This window comes from Megalobrama amblycephala, linkage group LG1, assembly GCF_018812025.1.
Source record: "Megalobrama amblycephala isolate DHTTF-2021 linkage group LG1, ASM1881202v1, whole genome shotgun sequence".
NCBI classification, from domain to species: Eukaryota; Metazoa; Chordata; class Actinopteri; order Cypriniformes; family Xenocyprididae; genus Megalobrama; species Megalobrama amblycephala.
This window is the reverse complement of record NC_063044.1, coordinates 75,016,109-75,035,708: the sequence shown is the minus strand read 5'-3', so window position 1 is coordinate 75,035,708 and position 19,600 is coordinate 75,016,109. Positions and strand designations below refer to the sequence as shown.

Sequence of the window (19,600 nt, the reverse complement as noted above, 5' to 3'; positions counted from 1 at the left end):
ATGGGCCTCATTTATAAAATGTGTCACACAAACCATCCTAAATGTGATCTTGTGATCATTTCTCAGATGCCCACATAGCAAACAGACTTGGCCCAAATGTGGCCTCATAATGGCACTGCTGGCGTGTTGCCGGCACTGGCATGCATCATGTCAGCCAACCGTGGGCCATGTGTGGCAATGATGGCACTGCATGCATGACGGCAGACAACATTTGGGCCGATTGTGGATGTGAGGTGTGTGGCCCAGATCAGTGTAGCGATTATGTGCCATACTCTGTGTACTGGACAATTGTAAGTAATTAGGCCTGCTATATTCAAGGCAAGATTTACCCCCTTGCGTCGGTTGAAATTTCTCCCACTGAAGGGTGAAGACGTCTGTCGGACACAACCGCTGTTCTAGGTAAGTGAAGTTATGTTGTGTACGACCTAACATTAGATGTTATGTTATGTTAGATGTTTTGAATCAATATTTGGCCTTTTGGAAAGAATTGAACTTAAAATTTTTTACAAAAAAGCCGCCAAATGCGGTTAAAACTCGCAGATTATTTAGGTTATTATGATTAATGAATTCCATCACTCGTAACAGCTATCTTTAAAAATAGAATAACAACCCATTTTTGGCGCTTTTTGAAATACATGAAACTCGGATGCCACTTAGTTCTTTATTGAAGTGAATTTTGCCTATAAGGTAGCTGATTCACTGCCCCTTGAACTTGAGAACCCAGATATGAGGATTGACGCGACCGGGGTGACATAGACCGGCCTGCGGGATGTCCGAGGCGCGGTGCTTCCTGTCCAGTGTGCGGAACAATGTAGCCCACTGTTGTTAAAATATCACAGCAAAATCAGCAACAGTAATTGACTTTTTTAACTGAAAGTGATTCAAAGGTTGTACAATCAGATTTAATTATAATCTAAATCTAATCTCTGACTTTGATAATCAGGATAGGTCTATGTCTGATATTTTTGTTTTAGCTAGTAGACATTCTTAAAACAATAAGAAAGCAATTTGTTATTTCGTACGCATTTTGCATCAGTCATGTAGAATCAAATCTGGAATAATCATTGTGTCACATAAACAAAGACATGTTTTTGGTATTTGTAGGAGGTCATTGTTAGTTTACATTAACCTATGCAATAAGTAACTGTTTAAGACAGACCAGTACATTTTGAAATTAAATGCACTTTTTTTGAGGTGGAAATAAGATGTTATGCTTTGAATGCGTTACATTATCAGTACTTCAACAGTGCATTGGTTACTCTGTTTACACCACAGTTTCCATATCTCAACATTTTTAAGGTTTTTGTTTGCTAAAATGGTCTTATTTGTCATAATACTGTTGTCAAACTCTGACAAGCCAGTTAGTCATTCAATAGTGCCATATTATTGGCAATCATTTCCTGTAAAAAACACCAAAGCAACCTTATTTTTCATTTGTTACCTACATTTATTTACAGTAGATGGATGAATGTTTGTATATGTATTTATTAATTTTGTATTATTATTTTGTCTTTTAGCTGCTGTGAGGAAAAAATTGTCTGACACCAGTGCCCCAGACAGCAACATAGTGTGGCCCAGATCCGGCCCACATCTGGTACATGTGGTTTACACGCGGACCAGATGTGGGCCGGATCTGGCCCGACACTATGTTGCTGTCAGGGACAAGACTAATAGTCTGCTGGAATAAGGAGAGAGCACTTGTGGAGAAATGAGGGGCTGCAGGAGCTGTACTTCACTTCCTGAGGACAGTCCTAAATAGGATCACGTTTTCCCTCACACATACAAACATTCTGATGTGTAAATTTGTTTTAACTATTTTTTTTTTTAAATTTGCTCTATATTTGTTGAGAGTAAAATTACATTATAATATCTTTATATTTCAGTGCTAGATTCATTCATATATTCATGAGGTGGTAATAAGATATGCTTTGATTGTAACTAAATAAAATAGCCTTCACACAGTTACACAATTCTGAATGTGGTTATTATGAATATTATTATTGGCTTGTGCAATATTGTTAAATAAACTAATTTTGAGAATTGAATTTTCTTGTGACTCATTTGTTCACATGGTTTGGGTAAGATTAGGCTGGGTTATGGCTCATTTTTGGGGTTTCTGGTTAAAGGGTGGTGGTGATATGGTTAACATATGGCTGAGAATTGGTACCAATAATAAAACCTGTATTGGCCCACTTCAGGGCCAGTTAAGGGTGATTAACTGGCTGAGATTCGGGCCGGTTATGGCCCATGTGTGACCCCTGTCTTTAATCCAGTTCTGGGCCACTTCAGGGCCGTCATTCTTTGCGGTACTTGGGCCGAGGGAAACGTGATCGTGTGGCCCGGAGCTGGGCCAGAAAACATTTGCTATGTGGGTGTGTGATTCACAGAATGAAGGTGTACACAGAAAACGAGCGCCTCTCTTTCAGATGTGAAATCATCACAAATGATCTTGAACAGCTGAATGGTTTCACAGGTGGATCGATTGCTCCTGTCTGGTTTGTGTCTGTAGCTCCGTATAACTTTGTTTTGAATCTCTTCCTATCATTCCTTGATGTTTATCACTAAACTTACAATCACATTAACCCACAGTGTGTGCTGGTTATGGTCAGTAAGTTTGTGGTGTTTGTGTTGTGTTGTGAGTCTCTGGCGCCCCCTGCTGCTGAGTGTCTTTACTGCAGATCTCAGACTAGTGTTTAAAGGGTTAGTTCACCCAAAAATGAAAATAATGTCATTAATTACTCACCCTCATGCAGTTCCACACCCGTAAGACCTTCGTTCATCTTCAGAACACAAATTAAGATATTTTTGATGAAATCCGATGGCTCAGTGAGCCCTGCTTAGACAGCAATGACATTTCCTCTGTCAAGATCCATGAAGATACTAAAACATATTTAAATCAGTTCATGTGAGTTCAGTGGTTCAACCTTAATATTATAAAGTGACGAGAATATTTTTGTGCATCAAAAAAACAAAATAACGACTTTTTATCAATATCTAGTAATGGGGTGATTTCATAACCCATATGGAAAAGTTTTGTTAAAAACATCTGTGATTCTTATATGTTCCAACAGAATATTATAAGGGACATATATGCTGAAAACCTCATATACAAACTGCATAATATTGATGTATCTTTAATTCTATATGTCATATGTCCCACATACAACTAAAGTCTTTATTTTAAGTCTAGATTCTCATGATGTAAAAACAGGTAAATAATGCAAATTTAATATGAATGTCCAGCATATCTCTGAAGATGTGTATTAAACATAGTGCATCAGTTTAAGGCTGTTCTTCACTCATGCTCTTGATCTTAAATTGTCTTAAGTGGAGCCCATCGCCTGTCAATCACAGTCATATAATGTATAATCATAGACTTTCAATCTTAGATGAAACACAACATTTAAACTACACACACAAGAACATGTTTTAAATACAAAACAAACTAATTTGATTAACATGTTAACATGGATGACACTTGGTGACTTAGCATTAGCTATGTGAACACAAAATCATGGACATGATTCAGATATGTTAAAGGGTCAGGAAAAAAAGTCACACTTGGCTCCTTCACGGTTAAAAATGACCGTTATATATAAAATTAATGGGAAATACAAAAAAATACAAACATTTAAACAATCTTTTGGTGGTACAAACTACAAATCAATCACTGTGCAGAAAAGTGCACAGCAATGAAGGGGGGACACTGTAAGATGACAAGAGAGCAAAATAGACACATCCACCCCCTCCTGCACACTAGTGTAACTATAACACTGAGCAAGATTGTGCAAATGTGAGAAATAATCAATAATTCAGCCACAATGCACTGCAGGAAAAAAAACAGCAAGTAAGAGTTTACACACACACACACACACACACACACACACACACTGTAACTGGTGTAACTGTAACAATATGGGAACAATTAGAGGTTGAAATCAGAAAAAAAAAGTTGAGAAAAAAAAATTATAGAAGGAAAAGAGATTCATCCAATCACTGATCGTGCTGCAGTGAGAGACACCCCTAAGAGCCAATAGTAGCGGTGCATTCATAAGTCCCGCCCACTGGTGGCGCCGGCGCTGCATTCAGCGTGAGCAAATGAGAGTCAGAGCAGATCCGCACAGAGCATTTCTACAGAAAATCCTTGCATTTATCTAACTAGAAATGTGATCGAGTGCACTTGGAAAGTTGAACTTTTGAAGTCGATGCTTTAGTCTGAAGTGTTGAAGTGACGGAGAGACAGAAGAGTGTTGTCAAAGTTTCTAAAATGATTAATTCTGAGCAGTTTTGAGTAGGTCTCGTGCAGACAGCTGAACTGATTAGCACATGAGCTAAAGCTAACACGAGTAAACATGATAATTGTGTCATGAAATGAGTGATATATGAGTGTCAGTGTGTTTAATAACTGTCTATTAATTAATGTTTAATTAGTTTAATGTGTTAAGTTTGAGATATTTATGATTTATGGAAATATGAATGAGTATTTCCATCTCTTGTTTCTTGTTCCTTTGACAGACCCAAAGGAAAAGGACAGTGATTCCCAAACCACAGAGAAATGAATGACTGTTGAGTATCAAGACTTGACAGAAACTCAGAAGAAGCTGAAAGAAACGGAGGAGGAAAATGAAAAATTGAGAAATTACAACAAAAATGTAATTGTTGACAACAAACTGTAGCCATACGGATGAAGAGAGAGCACTCACAGGGTGTTGGGTCAGTCTCGAACTTTTAAAAGCCATAGAGAAGGGTTACGTGGTAGCCAAGATCGATGAAGTTTGGCTTTTTCCACAAAGGTCAAATACATTGTTTCGCGATTACATAAAGACTTTTTTACGTTTGAAACAGCAGGCATCCGGGTACCCATCAAACGTTGTCACCAATGCTGACAAAGAGTCTTACATTTGCGAGTATTATGAGAAAGAGGGTATTCGTCTCAACCCCAAAAAGATCTCCCACAACCCCGCTCAGAGGTCTATCAACAAGTTATTGTTGAACAGTCTTTGGGGACAGGTTCTCTATGAGGGAGAATCTACCTAAAACTACTCTTGTGAAAGACCCTGAGCATTTCACCAGAATTGTTTTAGGTGAAACCGGCAGACTGTCATATTTCACATTCGTCTCAGACGATGTGGCTCTAAGTTATGCTTAAGATAGGAGGTGGCCTGAGTTGTACAATCCCTGTTAAAAGAGGAATACGACAAGGATGTCCTCTATCACGGCAACTTTATAGTTTACTATGTAAGCTGAGAACTCAGTTAAAAGGTTTATTGATACCGGTGATATTTCAAGACAAAGGTACTCCGTCTCTGCTTATGCAGATGATGTAACCATTTTTATTACATACCAAATTATGTTCAGGTACTTTGTAACAATGTAAAGAATTTGGAGCGTCTGCTTGAAAAGGTTGTTGCCAAGTTGTCTAAATGGAATTGGCTATTACCCGAATTATCCTATAGAGGCAGAGTCTGAATTATAAACAACCTCACTGCCTCTATATTATGGCACAGACTGAATGTACTTGAGCCAACAGATGAAAGTATTAAGGATATCTGGAGGAAATTGGTGGACTTCTTCTGGTCTGGTCAAAAATGGATTCCTGGGCCTGCACTTTATTTACCAGTGAATGAAGGAGGGCAAAGCCTAATAGAGTGATCTGATATGCTGAATCACAAACACTTTGTAAAGATCCATTTTGAGAGTTATATTGTGAACTTCAGTATTATTTATGCAATGTTTAATGGAGTCGTGAGCTTGGGGGCGGAGCACAAGCTCATTTTCATTTAAAGGTACACACACCAAATCAGTGCATTTTTAATCCCTCCCAAAAATACGCAGTTAAAACATGGTTTAATAAAAGATCAAAGAGATCAAAGAGATATTTTGAGCTGAACCTTGAGACTTGAGACATCTTGTGAAAAGGGGCATAATAGGTTAATTTATGGTTCATCACTGGATGCTAAAATCAAGATGCTGTCAATCGAGAAACAGATAAAATGTTATAATTTAGAGAAAAAAAAAAACACATGTGAATATCACCAACATATGAATACTAAAATGAGAACCAGTTAATATTCAGATTCATGGTTGAGTTTTTCAGCGTCTGATTACATTTGATCCCTCCAGATCTGAATGTGTGTCTGATGTAATGTCAAAGGACTGAAGTCTGTCTACTGGTTATTGAAATGATAAAACCAAATCACTGTACAAATTGTTACTAACCAAAACCAATAATAGTTGTGTGAAGTCTTTATGCTCAGATCTGTTTCATAATGTTTGATAATTTTGTAACTGGGCAGTGCTTTTGTTGAACACACAGAAATGAAGTTGTTTAGACTGGATAAAGAAGGAGAAAGTGATGAAGGTGGACTGGACAGAGAGAAGTGGAAGAGCTTGTGTAACATGAGAGGACAAACTGTGTCTATATGAGCCCAATCTACAGAGAGTAAAATGAGTCAGTGTCACTATATATCAACTCTAGCTGGATTTAAACACACAGTTCAGATCAGAGGAAGTTCTCAACCACAGGAGGAGCTGATGATGATTAAAGGAGGAGCTGTAACTATATAATGAAGAGAAAGACTGACAGAAACAGAAAATGGCTGATAATCTGTGTCTGCTGGGACTGATCATTCTCTCTTCACTTCTCTCTGTTCTCCTCTGACAGTTTGTGTCCTTGTTCAGTGTCTCTTTGATTGTGTTGTTCTTGATCACATGACTCTGTCTTGTGTTGGTCATGTGCTCCTCTGTGGCTGTTAGACTAATTTAGAAACAGAATGTTGAAAATATGCAAATAAAAGTTCTCCACTTTTTCTTTTGTCCTCTTTGAGTTCTAGTGTTTGCATGACCTTTTGTCTAATTTTATACATATGCTTTCTGTGGTATTTTCAGAGGTGTGATCTCACTGTTGAGTTCTGGAAACATGTTACTGAGAGTCCTCAGTTAGTTTGACCACACAAGTTAATAAAGAAACACTTAAAGAAAAAAAAGAGGAAATGAGATCATCTCTGAAACCAGTTTGAACTGATGGAGAGGGTTTCTTTAATAACCCTTTAATAACCAGTGTGGTCAAACATCATTTAGTATCATTCAAAAGACTTTGCAATAGTTCAAGATACTCTTACAATCACTCTTACTCTCCCAGTTATTTAAGACAGCTGGAGAGGTCTCTCAAGAGGTTAGGAGTTGCCAGTAGGGGCACTGAGGAGACAGAGACGTGTGTGAATCTTTCAGGGGAGCAAGAATGTTTTTGAAATGTTTGATGACGAGCAGTTAATCAAACGGTATCGTTTGGACAGAGCAGGCATCATCTTTGTCAGCTCTGGTTAATGTTGGGCTGAATTGTTCGACTAATTCAGTAGCACTTCTTCTTTCTTTTGTAATCCACAGTGGCTGATTATATCATAAAATCAAGACTACACTGCAAAAAATGCTGTTCTTACTTAGAGTTTTTGTCTTGTTTCTAGTCAAAATATCTTAAAGTTCTTAAATCAAGAAGCATTTTCTTGACAAGTAAAAATTATTTTCTTGTTTTCAGGAAAAATAAATCAAAATTAAGCATGTTTTTCCTTAAAACAAGCAAAATAATCTGCCAATGGGGTAAGCAAAATAATCTTAATCCAAACTGAAAACAAGATTATATAGTTTATTATTGGTTTGAAATAAGATTATTTTGCTTACCCCATTGGCAGATTATTTTGCTTGTTTTAAGGAAAAACTTACTTAATTTTGACTTATTTTTCCTGAAAACAAGAAAATAATTTTTACTTATCAAGAAAATGCTTCTTGATTTAAGAACTTTAAGATATTTTGACTAGAAACAAGACAAAAACTCTAAGTAAGAACAGCATTTTTTGCAGTGTATATATAAGCAGGTCAGTTAACAGCACACCGGTTTAAAATTTGCCATTAAAACATGGTGGAAAATGTGTTTGTCTTTCATTTCCAATGTGTATATCATCATGTATTCTGTTGAAAATTCTTTACTGTCAAATGTGTGTTGAATGTAAACTCCTCTTAGGAATTTGACCATTCAATGTGAATTTATCTGAGAATATTCTTAAATAAGGAAATCTATTCAGTGTTTGGTCCATGCCTGTGTCGTCATCCAAAATCCTGTTTGTGGCACAGCAAAGTGTTGTGAATCATCTCTACGACTGACACTTAACATTTAGTCCTACACTTCACTTAAAGTATGACTGAGATGCTTGATAACTGACTTTTAAGGCAAAGGGAATGGGCCCGTAGTACGCAGTGTAGGCCGCGATGATGCCGGACGTGTCCTTCATGTGCTCTCAGGCCAGGTTTGCTTCACACACTTCCCTGAGACTGAAGAACACAAGTGTGTGTGAGAGTGTGAGATTCACCCAAGAATTTCTTATAATGATGTGTGTCAGTGTGGTTTACAACATACACCATCTCACTGAACATCATGTTTCACTCAAAGCATGCAACACTTCACTGTGATATAGTGTCAATAAATATCAACTCTAGCATGATGACATCACTCAGATCAGAGGAAGTTCTTTCTTTAGACACGACCAGCACTTCCTGTCTGAAGAAAGATCTGTAACTATATAATGAAGAGAAAGACTGACAGAAACAGAAAATGGCTGATCAGTGTGATCTGTGTCTGCTGGGACTGATCATTCTCTCTTCACTTCTCACAGGTAAAGAAATCTGTATTTTCTTTATCTTTTTTATGTTTAATGAAGGACATTTACTTGTGTAAAAGCAATAAAATGACCTATAAATAAGGTTGAATATAGCAGCAACCTATAGCGCTGAGGGGCTCAGCAGCAGGACAGAATCCGTGACGCGTTTCCATGCTTTTAACATCCATTTATTGTCGTGACGAAATATAGTTCATATAACACTTGAAACTGTAGAAACATTCAGGATTAGGAATGATTAAAAACAGTCAACGGATGAATTGTTGGTCAAAACTGGTCGACAGATGAATCACAAGCAGTCATTAGAAACAAACAATTAAACAAAGCAGGAAAGAGTGAGTGTTCTCAAAGTCTGCGTGACGCTGATGGAAATTTCTGTGCAAGTGAATGGAGGGAGATTGGACTCTCTTCTGAAGAATGTTCTCCATGTATTCTCCATTTGGGTTCAGAGTGAAAGAACCTTTTGAACAAGGGTGTCAAACTCAGGGATGGAGCTAAACTCTGAGGACAGGAACTAATGAAACACACCTGAACCAGCTAATCAATGTCTTCAGGATTGCTAGAGACTTCCAGGCAGGTGTTCTGGAGCGGGCTGGAGCACTTTGCAGGACAGTGTCCCTCCAGGAGCGGAGTTTGACACACATGCTGTGGACTGACCGTCATCTGCTTTCTTGAAGAACAGTCTCAGCTTTCCATCCCTTGGGGTTTATCTTGAGAAGGCATCTGTCAAACAAACAACACGAGTGATGAAACAGACTCTCTACTTTTAATAAATTAACAGTAAAATATCAGAATAGTGGAAAATGATTAATGCCTGTTTAAAACATTAAATGAATGAATTCAGTTTTAAATGACCAAAAACACATTAATTATTTACTTTTCGCTGTTGACTCTCTTGTCGCTTTGCTAACGTCATATCCGCCCTTCTCTGATTGGTTTACTCCGCTTCCTGTTTGCTCGGATTTGCTCCGCCCTAGAAATCAAATTGATTCACTAGCGTCCAGACTCATCCGCTGGTACAGTGGTGGGGCTGGATTTTCCAGTGTTACGTCATGAACATATTTGTTTTATGTATGTACTGTTACGTCATAGACGTATCACTGTGTTGTGTTTTGTATACATTTTATTGTAATGTATAATGTGTAGTGCACGCTCTCTCTCTCTCTCTCTCTCTCTGGCAGCGCCGCTTGATTGAGAGACCAGCTGCGGCAAGTTACGTGGAAGAGCGGGAGCGCTTAAATGCAGGAAACGAGGACTGTGTTGTGAGCTGTGTCGAGCGCGTCGTGAGCTCCACGCGTGTCCTGTCCTCTGTCTCCTGCCCCAGACTGTTAATAATCGTTATGGTGTGACCGATGCTATTGTTGTCTATGTGTGAGAATTGTTTTCTCCCAGTTGTGTGACGGAGACTTTAACGCCCAGTAAGAACTCATCATATACTCTTGTTAAATAACGCTTGTTTCTTTTACCCCTTTATATTATATGCGAACCTGTAGGTGGGGGGAGCGCCACTTTTACTTTGTGCAATTTGTTTTCTCCTGTTTATGGTTTAGTTGGGGAGTTAGGGAAGTTTGTTGTACTTTTGTTTATATTTCGTTCGTAAGGTAAGTCAGCTTCTCTAAACCCTTAGGTAGATTCCCTTTTGTTTGTTGTTTTGGCCTTTGTCCCCCTTCCGAGCAAATGCTTCTGTTCATTTTTGACTTGTGAGAAGAGAATAAAGAAAGGTTTTCGTTTCAAAACGTGGTGATTCTTGTGAGCTGGGACAGGAGAAGAGGAATTTCCGTTAATTTAGATCTTTTATTATTTTAATTTCTTGGTTACCGATCCGTCCAACCCCTAGATTAGGACGGGTCGTAACAATTGGGGGCTCGTCCTATTGCGACAATTGGTGCTTCATCCGCTTATGACAATTGGTCTCGTCCGTTCATTACAGCGAGTTTGCTTGGCTGCTTTGAATTTTTGGTAGGGGAGGAAGTTAGGAAGGATTTAATATGGAGTTTGATTTAATCAAGTTCACTCTTTCGCCTACGCTGGAAGAATTTGACCGCTGTAGAAAGAAAGATTTAATTGTAATTGCGGAGTTCTTTAACGTATTGGTTTCCAAAGAGCAAAGGAAACATCTCATTAAAGACGAACTCTATGGTAAGCTAGTCGAGATGGGTATTCTGCCTGAGCGTATGGTAGCAGGAGGGCCTGAAGTGGAGACTGACGGAGAGGCCGCGTCTGACGGTGCAGATTCGGTAAGTGATAGAAAGTCTCCTCAGTTTGTAGATCCTGAAGTTACCATTCGTTTAAAAGAATTAGATCTTGCGTTAAAAAAACAAGAGCACGATACGCAATTACTCCGATTAAAAGAACTTGAGTTAAAAACTGATCGGGATGTCAAGTTACGTAAACTGGAGCTGGAAGTCCAGAGACTGCGTAACCAGCCGGTTCCATCACCGCGCACCAGACCCCCTTCCAGTACTTCTGAGGTTGGGCAACAGCCTGACTTCGATGTAGGTAAGTACGTTAAACTTGTACCTCCTTTCCGCGAAACCGAAGTAGACTCGTACTTTGTGGCTTTCGAACGGGTCGCGGGTAAATTAAAGTGGCCTTGCGATATGTGGGCATTATTGTTGCAGTGCAATCTCGTTGGCAAAGCCCAGGAGGTGTGTGCGGCTTTGCCAATTGAGGATTCACTGGACTATGATATTGTGAAATTGGCTGTTTTGCGCGCTTACGAACTGGTTCCAGAAGCGTACAGACAAAAGTTCAGAGCTTGTTCAAAGACAGCCAGGCAAACGTTTGTAGAGTGAGAAATTTAGTGAAATTTAGTGATGTACTTGATCTTTCTAGCTCATTCCTGGTTTCATTACCGGAGAATACAGAGTGTAAATTAATTGTTCAGCCGCAGCCGCACCCAGATGATGACCGTACGAACGAAAGCGACGCTCCCTTGAAAGTAGGTAGGGAACAGTTAATTGCTGCCCAGAAAGGTGACGTGACATTGAGTAAATGTGTTAATGCTGCTAGTGATAAAGCAGAAGTTCTAAAAACGTCGGTAGGTTATTTTTGGGATGATGGTGTACTGATGCGCTGGTGGAAGCCGTCAGACTCTGAACGTGATGTGGCTTTTCAAATTGTCCTTCCTGCCAGCTACAGGATTCAGATAATGAAGTTGGCCCACGAGCATGTTTGCTCGGGACATCTGGGTGTTACAAAAACTTACGACCGTATCGCTAGACACTTTTTCTGGCCCAGCATGAAGTCTTCTGTGTCTGCATTTATTAAAACTTGCCATGTCTGCCAACTTGCTGGTAAACCAAATCAGGTGGTTCCTCAAGCCCCGCTGCAGCCTATTCCTGTGATGGGAGAGCCCTTTGAAAGACTAATACTTGACTGTGTAGGTCCCTTGCCAAAAGCCAAGTCCGGTCACCAGTACATTCTTACAATAATGTGTGCAGCCACTCGTTATCCAGAAGCCGTGCCCTTGCGTTCTATTACGACGAAAGCAGTGGTTAAAGAATTGATCAAGATTTGTTCTTTATTTGGGTTACCTAAAATAATTCAAACAGACCGTGGTACAAACTTTACCTCGCACATGTTTGAACAGCTGGTTAAAGAGCTGCGAGTCGAGCATGTACTGTCAACTGCATTTCACCCAGAATCGCAAGGAGCGCTCGAGCGTTTTCACCAGATGCTTAAGTCAATGTTGCGCACTTATTGCGTCGAAACTGGTAAGGAATGGGTAGATGGCTTACCCCTGTTAATGTTGGCCACAAGGAGTACAGTACAGGAATCGTTGGGTTTCAGCCCTGCTGAACTTGTGTTCGGGCATACAGTCCGGGGACCTTTGAAGTTGATAAGTGAGCAGTTCCTTTCTAAAAATTCTCCCCTCATGCCAGTCTTGCAGTATGTGAATACGTTTCATGAGCATCTCCATAAAGCTTGGGAGGTCGCTAAACAGCATCTTGCTGACTCTCAGTCCAGAATGAAAACGAGATATGACAAAAAGAGTGTTGCTCGCAGTTTTCAACCTGGAGACTCTGTGCTTGTGCTGCTGCCTGTCCCCAATTCTCCTATGCATGCTCGTTTCGCTGGTCCATACGAAATTGAAAAGAAGCTGAGTGACACTAACTACACTGTTTTAACTCCTGATCGACGGCGCAAAAGCAGAGTCTGCCATGTAAATATGCTAAAAGCGTATGTTACACGAAATGAGAATGACGTCAGTCCCATTATTAAGAACATGTCTGTTGTGAATGTTGATCTGCCCTCTAGAAATGTGTCTGAGGAAGATGACCTGATTGACAAGGGTTATCAAGCCACTTGTGGTAGGCTTACGAATTCTGCCATTCTGTCTACTTTGCTGTCTTATCTCTCTTATCTGCCCGATGAACAACGCGATGATATCATTGAGCTGATCAACAGGTATCCAATGCTGTTTAATGATGTCCCCTCAAAAACTAACGTGTTAGTGCATGACATCGATGTGGGTCAAAGCACGCCTATCAAACAGCATGCTTATCGGGTTAATCCACATAAACGTCAAATGATGAGAGATGAGGTTGACTACTTAGTACGTAATGGTTTTGCAGTAGCCAGTCAGAGCCCATGGAGTTCGCCCTGCATTCTTGTGCCCAAATCTGATGGCTCACTCCGATTCTGTACTGATTTCCGCAAAGTGAATAACGTAACTAAAGCTGACTCTTTTCCACTTCCCAGAATAGAGGACTGTGTCGATCGAGTGGGATCGTCACGCTACGTTACGAAGCTTGACCTTCTAAAAGGATACTGGCAGGTGCCGCTGACACCGCGCGCTTCCGAGATCTCTGCCTTTGTGACGCCAGATGCGTTCATGCAATATTCTGTGATGGCATTCGGAATGCGCAACGCACCTGCCACGTTCCAAAGGTTGATGCAAATGGTGTTATCTGACGTGCAGAATTGTGAAGTGTACCTTGACGATGTTGTGGTTTATTCTATGTCGTGGGATGACCACTTATACACCCTTGACTTGGTTTTAAAACGCTTGGCTAATGCATCTTTGACGCTTAACCTTAGCAAGTGTGAGTTTGCCAAGGCTGTTGTTACTTACCTTGGAAAACTAGTGGGACAGGGCCAGGTTAAGCCGGTGAATGCAAAGATTGAAGCCATTGCAGAGTTTCCTTCGCCAACCAATAAACGTGAACTACGACATTTCTTAGGAATGACCGGGTATTACAGAGGGTTTTGCAAGAACTTTGCCTCTGTGGTTGCGCCTCTTACAGATCTCCTGAGAACCGAACAAAAATTTGTGTGGAGTAATGAGTGTGAGTCTGCCTTTTGCTCTGCTAAAGATCTATTGTGCAATACTCCAGTCTTGTCTGCCCCAAACTTTGATTTGCCATTTAGTTTGCAGGTTGACGCAAGTGCCCGCGGTGCCGGTGCAGTGCTTATGCAGACTGATGATACTGGTATCGAACATCCTGTCAGTTACTTCTCCAAGAAGTTTACCAGGTGTCAGCAAAATTATAGTACCATCGAGAAAGAAGCTCTGGCTTTATTGTTAGCCCTACAACACTTCGAAGTGTACTTGAGCTCTGGTGATTGTGTTACGGTCTACACCGATCATAATCCGCTAACGTTCCTGTCACGCATGTCAAACTCCAATCAGCGATTAATGAGGTGGGCACTTATTTTACAGGAGTTCAATCTAGACATACGTTACAAGAAAGGTGCAGAAAACCTCATAGCTGACGCACTATCTAGAGCTTACATTGGTGATACCTGAATTATTCTAATTCGTTTGATGTGACTTCTTACAAATCGAGATTTGTAACTAAGGGTGGGGGTGTTACGTCATGAACGTATTTGTTTTATGTATGTACTGTTACGTCATAGACGTATCACTGTGTTGTGTTTTGTATACATTTTATTGTAATGTATAATGTGTAGTGCACGCTCTCTCTCTCTCTCTCTATCTCTCTCTCCCTCTCTCTCTGGCAGCGCCGCTTGATTGAGAGACCAGCTGCGGCAAGTTACGTGGAAGAGCGGGAGCGCTTAAATGCAGGAAACGAGGACTGTGTTGTGAGCTGTGTCGAGCGCGTCGTGAGCTCCACGCGTGTCCTGTCCTCTGTCTCCTGCCCCAGACTGTTAATAATCGTTATGGTGTGACCGATGCTATTGTTGTCTATGTGTGAGAATTGTTTTCTCCCAGTTGTGTGACGGAGACTTTAACGCCCAGTAAGAACTCATCATATACTCTTGTTAAATAACGCTTGTTTCTTTTACCCCTTTATATTATATGCGAACCTGTAGGTGGGGGGAGCGCCACTTTTACTTTGTGCAATTTGTTTTCTCCTGTTTATGGTTTAGTTGGGGAGTTAGGGAAGTTTGTTGTACTTTTGTTTATATTTCGTTCGTAAGGTAAGTCAGCTTCTCTAAACCCTTAGGTAGATTCCCTTTTGTTTGTTGTTTTGGCCTTTGTCCCCCTTCCGAGCAAATGCTTCTGTTCATTTTTGACTTGTGAGAAGAGAATAAAGAAAGGTTTTCGTTTCAAAACGTGGTGATTCTTGTGAGCTGGGACAGGAGAAGAGGAATTTCCGTTAATTTAGATCTTTTATTATTTTAATTTCTTGGTTACCGATCCGTCCAACCCCTAGATTAGGACGGGTCGTAACACCAGGCAATAGGTAGACATGCAGAAAAAATAGCTATCAATTTTCAATTACACTAACAATAATTGAATAAACTAACACTTGACAATAAATGAACAATGTGCAATAACATTTGACAGTGACAAATGTGTGGGTTAGTGTGATCTTGCACCCGGTCGCAGTGAAATTGTTGATGAGCTTCTAATGACTTAAAGCTTCTGAACTCATTGTGCATCTCTGATCCCATAAACCAGGTAATTGAGGATGTCAGGGAATGTGAGCGGCGCTTCTGGGTTTTTCGTCCATTCTGTAACTGGCAGGTCATACGGGTCGATGGTGTTAATGTCAAGCAGTTTCTCTAAATAACGCTGCTTAATGGAGTTATTTAGTTTCTCCTGATATAACCACTTTCCTTTCACTTTCTCCTTCTCCATTTCTTCCCATAAAACTGTGCTGTATCCCAAAATGTATTTATTAAATTAATCTGCTCTCTCTCTGTTGCTCTTTCTCTCGATCTCGCTGTCAAAGTAACCATGGCAACGGATAGCATATCCTGCCAATATGGCGGTGCCTTCCCGAAATGTGTGACGTAACTCCTCATTCTCTATAAAAAATTTAAAAAACACGTAAATTTTGTTATTTCACAGTTACATGCTTTTCACATTATTTTACAGCAGATATGTAAATTTACTTTCTACTTTTGTAATTTTACAGGATTTTCAAAATAGAGGAAAATGACAGATTTTTTTAGAGTGTGGAAAGAGTTGATTTGAACATGCTCAGTTTATTCTTGCACACATTCACGTTGTGATCTCAGAGTTGTGTATTGATACATACAGATCATACTGTATTATTCCTGATACTGGACATAGAGTCACTCAAACATCTGATGATCAACAATTATCTTCGTATTCAGAGATTTCAACAGCTACATGATCAAGACAAACACTTTATTCTGGAGACTGTGATGATTGTGTTCATGAGGGAGAAAGAAAATCTGCTTTATATCTTGATATGTTTCATGTCTTCATTTATTAGTATATATCATAATGATCACTTAAATATACTGTGTTTCAGGTACCAGTGGAGTGGATTATGATCATGTGTTCATCAGTCCTGGTGAAAATGTCCGTCTGCCCTGTAATAATACTCTTTCTGACTGCAACTCAACTACATGGATCTATAACAGTTTCAGACATTCAGCAGAAGTTGAACTGATTGATGGAGGGATAAAGAATAAAGACACAGAGAGACATGAGAGACTGAGTCTGGGGTCTGACTGCTCTCTGAACATCAAGAACGTCACAGAAGAAGATTATGGATTATATACCTGCAGACAATATGTGAATGGAGAACAAGAACCTGATGCTTATGTCTATCTGCATGTTCTTCATGGTAAGTTTATGATTATGTGATCAATTTAAAAAGAGCAGATTCTCCCTTTAAACTCACATGATGATTGAAGAGTCTGTGATTTGTGTCTTGTGTTCAGTTTCAGTGTCTCCATCATCATCATCATCATCATCATCATCCTCACAGACTGAGATCAGTCCAGGTCGCTCTGTGACTCTCTCCTGTCAGTTGTATACTGTATTCCCCTGTGATTATTGGGTTCGTTATGAGGGTCTTCAGCTGTTGTGGGTGAATCAGGCTGGTGTTGATCTGAAGACAGACTCCAGATATCAGATATTATTCTCATCAGATCAGTGTATCATCACTCTGACTACAACACTCCTGAATGAAGATGACAACAGAGAGTGGAGATGTCAGCTTACTCGCAGAAATCAACTCCAGACCTCAGTCAGATACACTGTCAAGTATTCAGGTGAGAAACAACTATTACTACTGTAAAATATGATGTTAATGTCCTACAGATGAACATCTGAACATTCATCTTCTGATTCCAGTCAGCAGCTCAAACTCTGAGAAGAAATCAAGCCAAACTACAGCAGCAGCTCCTACACAAGGTTCATGATCACATGATCACTGTCACACATCATCAGTCTCTCACTTCACTTATATGTGTCATGATGTGTTGAAGTGAACTAACAGACGTGATCCACAGGTCCAGCTGACACAGCATCAGAAACTGTCATCTGTGTGACTGCTGGATCATTATTCAGAGGTACGACACGTTCATTTCTACTGACAGCTTTACACCATTAAACTATCAGTCAGTCTGTAAATGCTTCATCAATAACTGTTCATAGTTGAATCCCCTTGACTTCAGTCATGTCCAGTTTCTCTTCTTCTTCTTCTTCCACACATGTTTCCTGCAGTGATTGTGATTATTGTTGAGATGGCAGTGTTTGCTGCTCCTACTGTGATTCTTCTTCAGATCATCTGTGCAAGAAGAGCTGGTGAGTTTGAGCTTCACACAATCTGATGATTCACACTCATCTGATCTGGAACAATCTGCAATCATGGTAAAAACACATACGAGAGGTCAGTCAATGCTTTTATTTTGCAGGGAGGAAGGACTCGCAGCACCCAGAGGAAATAGAGATGCCTACAATATTACAATAAAATACTGCTGAGTTTGGAGACCATCTGAAACAAGATTTAAAACAGCAAAAACTCACAGAGGATTGTTCATTGTTTGATTTTCTTCTTCTCAGAAAACAGAGAAAAACTCCCTGAAGAAATAGTGACACCATCAAGTTTAGATTCAAATATCTTGTACAAATAAAAGGCCAGATTTATGTTCATTTATATGGTTTGATGGATATTTTCCTACAGTGTTGAATGTCATTTTCTTGTGCTTCATATATAAACTGCTTTAAATATAATATTAAATACAGTAATGGACAGACTGTTTGTAAAATCCTCTCTCTGTTCTGTGTGATGAAGATGATTTGCTGATTCTCATATCTTATCTTTTCATTCCTGTTTTTAGCATCTTTGTTCATTTTGAATGATTTCTACTAATTTTCTTAATTAAACCTCTGTAATTGTTTAATATGTCTCTTTCCTGAGATGTTTGTCACAAATATGGTGATTCATGAGCTTGTAATGTGAGGATGAACAGCAGCAAAGATAAACTAATAATGAAATGATTCATTCATGTTCATACAGTAATAATTCACATAACTTTATTCTGGTTAGTTCAGAAATCCACTTTGATAAACTAATGACTTTAACACACTCCCTTCTTCAGGGACGCTCATGTAGTGTGTGCGAATACTTTCTGTTTGACCAAACTGGAGCTGATGATGATAATAATCACTTTACAACACTTTAAAACTCTTTTAGATTCAGGACTCATGGACAGAGGAAACCTTTCAGTAACAAACCAGATTTACACTAATGAATTAATGATTTTATTTCTAGATTTTTCTATAGCATGATGAAAGAAAGACGTGAAACTAACAGTAATGCAAAGAATATCCTATAAACTGTGTTCAAATCAGATGTGTGTCGAGTCAGTGTGGTTTACAATATTCATTTCTCACACTGAACAGCATGTTTCATGTATATATAAATGTTGAGCAGAAACCATCTGACAATCATTTCTCAGTGTCAACGAGCTGTCTACCCTTCAGAATCCAAAATCTGTCTCTGACTTGCATGAGTGTATCTCTTATACCTGAGTTCAAAACCTTCTCATGACAGTTTTGAATTAACAGTTCACAATACCTGTGTTTAGCAGGTAGTATCCATGGGTGCTGCTCTCTAAAGGTGAGATCAGATTGCTGCAGCCTTCCTCCCACCCTAATCAGGCCTTGTTTTTTGAGTCTTTATGTACATTCTGTCCTTCCCTGAGCAAATTCATCTCTCTTTCAAATGTCTCCTCTTGAGTCATTGTGACCCAATACAATTCAGCTGTCATTAACTCTTCAGCAGAAAGCTCTCCATGCTCCTTCACGCTTGAGCGTGTATTGGAGAGGAATCTCTTTACCCAAGCGGTTATTCTGAGAACAGTACTAAGTTTGCTGTATTTGTGCAGGTAAAGCAGCGTCTCTCTTTCGTCTGTGCTGCTAAACTGATTGCTGCATTTACCTCTTCTTCTTGAAGCTCTACATCTGCTGATACTACGGAGTCCACTGACTGGAGAAAATCAGGTCCATTCCATCACAAGTGATTATCAATCAAATTTTCTACAGATTCTTGTTGGCAGATCTGCTGGATTGTGTTTTCCATTGCAGTGTGACCATGACTCTGGTTCAGTGAGGCTCTGAATCTCAGTCACTCGATTTGCCACAAAGGGCTTCCATTTTTGTGCCGAACTGCAGATACAGCTCAAGACTATCATTGAGTCTGTCCACATATGGAGCTGGCTTTCTCCGATTTTAAGAGCTTTTGACAGATTATGAG

General features: G+C 39.6%; 2 protein-coding genes across 2 annotated transcripts in view; one reads left to right on the top strand and one right to left on the bottom strand.

The window, feature by feature from the left end:
* Positions 1-18,260, top strand: part of LOC125247454 — a 33,339-nt gene extending 15,079 nt beyond the window's left edge. The window contains exons 2-7 of the mRNA XM_048158764.1: positions 16,364-16,681; positions 16,779-17,111; positions 17,194-17,253; positions 17,352-17,411; positions 17,566-17,646; positions 17,757-18,260. Coding sequence (XP_048014721.1) covers positions 16,364-16,681; positions 16,779-17,111; positions 17,194-17,253; positions 17,352-17,411; positions 17,566-17,646; positions 17,757-17,812 — 908 coding nt within the window. The 3' untranslated portion in view covers positions 17,813-18,260. The remainder of the gene's footprint in view (positions 1-16,363; positions 16,682-16,778; positions 17,112-17,193; positions 17,254-17,351; positions 17,412-17,565; positions 17,647-17,756) is intronic.
* The window catches only part of LOC125247564 (CXADR-like membrane protein), an 824,350-nt gene that overhangs the window by 361,854 nt on the left and 442,896 nt on the right, over positions 1-19,600 (bottom strand). The window lies entirely within an intron of this gene.